This window comes from Charadrius vociferus, unplaced genomic scaffold, assembly GCF_000708025.1.
Source record: "Charadrius vociferus isolate BGI_N301 unplaced genomic scaffold, ASM70802v2 scaffold1044, whole genome shotgun sequence".
Lineage (NCBI taxonomy): Eukaryota > Metazoa > Chordata > Aves > Charadriiformes > Charadriidae > Charadrius > Charadrius vociferus.
The window spans coordinates 1330120-1333542 of NW_009648254.1; the positions used below are offsets into that span (position 1 = coordinate 1330120).

At 59.2% G+C, this 3423-nt stretch overlaps 1 protein-coding gene across 1 annotated transcript in view; it reads right to left on the minus strand.

The window, feature by feature from the left end:
* Positions 1 to 3423, minus strand: part of GFRA2 (GDNF family receptor alpha 2) — a 25731-nt gene that overhangs the window by 14198 nt on the left and 8110 nt on the right. The window contains exon 3 of the mRNA XM_009884370.1: positions 2691 to 3039. Within this exon, the coding sequence (XP_009882672.1) occupies positions 2691 to 3039 (349 nt within the window). The remainder of the gene's footprint in view (positions 1 to 2690; positions 3040 to 3423) is intronic.

Genomic DNA, 3423 nt, shown 5'->3' on the forward strand with positions numbered 1-3423 from the left:
CCTGTGCGGGTGGTGATCCCCTGGGGCAGGTTGCCCCGAGAAGCTGTGGCTGCCCCATCCCTGGAGGTGTTCAAGGCCAGGTTGGACGGGGCTTGGAGCAACCTGGGCTGGGGGGAGGTGGCCCTGCCCAGGGCAGGGGGTGGCACTGGGTGGTCTTCAAGGTCCCTTCCGACCCAAACCATTCTGTGATTCTAACTCTGCCAGAGCCCTCTCCATCCCAAAAGCCCGGGAGAAAAAAGCCAGACCCTTTCTCACTTGCAGCGCAGCATCAATAGAGAAAAATCCTCATTTTTTTTCCCCCCTGAGCTCAGGTGCCGGGCACAGCTCACCCCGGGGAGGTCACCGCTTCGAAACGCTTCCGCAGCTGCGAACAGAAAGGGGTCAAGCGAGCTGCCGGAGCGTGGCAGCATCTCCGAGCATCCCCAGGCACAGGCTCCTCGCTGCAGGCTCCTCACCCCTCTCACAGCCCTGTGCCGCAGCCCGGGTAACGCAACCGCTTGTCATGGGGGGGGGACTGGAGCAAACCCACCCGCCCGAGCCACCGGGAGCGCTGCCGGAGCGCCCCCCGGGGCAGAGCAGCGGGAGGGGAGCGGATGGGACGGGTCCGTCTCTTGCAAGCCCAGATCCAGGGAGCGCGTCCACGCGCAGCCCCACAACGCCCCATCACAGGGAGAAAACGGCCGAGGGGAAGGCAAAACTCTGCAAACCAACGCCCGAAGATGGAGGTGTAAATAAATGCCGGATTTGGGGGTTTTGCAGAGCCAGAACCCCCAGCCGGGGACAGGTAGCATCCATGCTGCTACCGGCAAAATGCACTTCCAACTCGGAGCGAGCGCTCAGAGCGGCCGCCACGCGCATCCCCCTTTGCTGCTTCACCTCTTTCTGCTGGAAATTCATTTTGGGCAGGAACAGGCTTATAATTAACGCTCACGGCCTCTCCGGTCCTCCCCCCTCAAAGCGCTGCTGATGCGGGTTATCCCCCTCCGCGAGCGGATGCAGCCGCAGCATTTAACGTCTGAGCAGCGGGGCTGCTGACGGAGAGGTGCCACCATTAATTTGGCCACGTCTCGGCGCGGCCCTGCTATCTTTTATTCATAGACATTGGCTTATTGTATTACTTTTTGATAAAAAGCCACATTCCCACGTTTCAAACACGTCCGCGCGCAGCCAGAGGAGGACCTGAAGCTGTGTTATTTATTTATTTCGCCACCAGGCTCTGGGAAACTCCATCACCTTGATGGCAAAAAGACCCTCCTCCTCATAGGAAACATATTCTTTATGAGGCTGATCCAACCCCCGGAGGGTGACGGGAGGTGGTTGGGTTTTTTTTGCCGTATGAATAATGAGTTTCATAACGGAACAAAAGCCTGATCTCCCGACTTCGCTCCGCCGCGGGGAAGACGGCGGAATTTTTACCAGCCGTGAAGTTTCGCCGGGGATGCTGACAGCGCGCCGAGGGATTTTGCTGGTGGCAGGGCAGGGGTGCCCCCGCTGCCACCGTGCCTTTTGCACTTTCATCCCCTCCTCGGGGTGACGGAGCGGTCCCGGGTGGGGAATAGAGATGCTGTGGTCCCCGGTGGTCCCTGAGGACTCAGCTCCATCACTCAGAGCGGAAAGGCAGCTCCGTCCCCACTGCTCTGGTTCTGCCCCACATCTCTACCCCACTTCTCTACCCCACCTGGGAGGGTATTTGTATTTCGGAGCAGATCAGCGCTCGGGATGGGGTGGGGGGCTCGGTTGGCAGCCCCTCCGCTTGCCGGCCACCTGCAGGCCCGCACAAACCCACGGGTTCACCCCACAGCAAGGGGGACTAAGCTCGAGGCCACACCTCCGCCTCCCCACCAGCAGCCAAAAAACCACTAACTCTGCCCCGTTTTACGCACAAGACGCAGCTGCGAGCGGAGGAGCCCCAAGCCGGCGAGTGCCACACAGCATCGGGAAGATGCAACCGCAAAAACATGTGGCCAGTAGGTCGAGGGAGGTCATTCTCCCCCTCTACTCGGCACTGGTGCGGCCACAACTGGAATACTGTGTCCAGTTTTGGGCTCCCCAGTTCAAGAGGGACAGGGAACTGCTGGAGAGAGTCCAGCGAAGGGCAACCACGATGACTGAGGGATTGGAGCATCTCCCGTATGAGGAGAGGCTGAGAGCGCTGGGACTCTTCAGCCTGGAGAGGAGAAGGCTGAGGGGAGACCTTATTATGGCACACAAGTATCTAAAGGGGGGGTTGGAGGAGGATGGAGCCAGACTCTTCTCGGTGGTCCCCAGTGACAGGACGAGGGGCAACAGAGGAAGTTCCGTCCTACACACGGAGAAACTTCTTTAGGGTTGGGGTGACAGAGCAGTGGCACAGGCTGCCCGGGGAGGTGGGGGAGTCCCTTCTCTGGAGGTTTTCAAGACCCGATGGATGCAGTCCTGAGCGATGTGCTCTGGGCAGTCCTGCTTTACAGCATCACAGAATCTTCAGAGTTGGAAGAGATCTCTAGAGATCATCTCGTCCAACTCCCCTGCTAAACAGACCTCTAGAGATCCCTTCCAACTCTGAAGATTCCGTGATTCCATGAAACTTGCAATAGGGTCACACAACCCGACCGCAGCCCCGCACAAAACCTCTGCCAGCGTCTGCAGGTCTCGCCCCGGCGCAGGGAAGGACTGGGAGAAGCCCACGCAGAACCCGACGCAGTCCTTACCGGCAGAGGTGATCCGTCCGGCACGTGTTGCGCAGCTCCAGGCAGTTGGGCTTCTCCTTATCCTCGTAGGAGCAGGAGGGAACGATGGTTTGCCTCCGGCGCTCGGCGCAAGCCTGGTCCTTGCAGGAGCAGAAGAGGAGGCGGTAGGTGTACTCGCTGGGGACGCGGTCGAAGAACTGGCGCAGAGCTTTGTGGCATTTCCTCCGGCTGCAGTGCTCGGTGGCGGAGATCTCCTTGCTGCAGGTGGAGATGTAGCCCGAGCGCAGGCGCTTGCAGTTGTCGTTCAGGTTGCAGGCTTTGGCTGCGTCGAGGCAGTGGTTGCTTTTGGAGTTGGTGGCGGGGTCCATTCCTGCCCGGAGAGCGAGAGGGAGAAGGGATAAACATGGTAGCGAGGGATGGGGAGATGCCCTCAAGCTGGGGAGATGCTACGGGGAAGGGGACCGGCATCGGGGTCACCTCACGGCACAGCCTGTCCCTGCCAGGCAGCGGGGAGGGGGCTGGATGCTGTGTCCCCCCTCCCCATCACTCCGCACGATTGGGAGGTCCACCTCCAGCACAGAAGGGGTTAATGCGCACCGATTGCAGCGGAGTGGGGGGAAGACCTGTCCAAATTATGCCTTTTAGTGCATAATTCATGCCAGGAATTTGCAGTATTTCTTTTTTTCTTGTCAATTATTCAAAGAATAATAATTAATTATTCAGCCTGCTCCAAAGCAGAATACTCTGCAGAGCT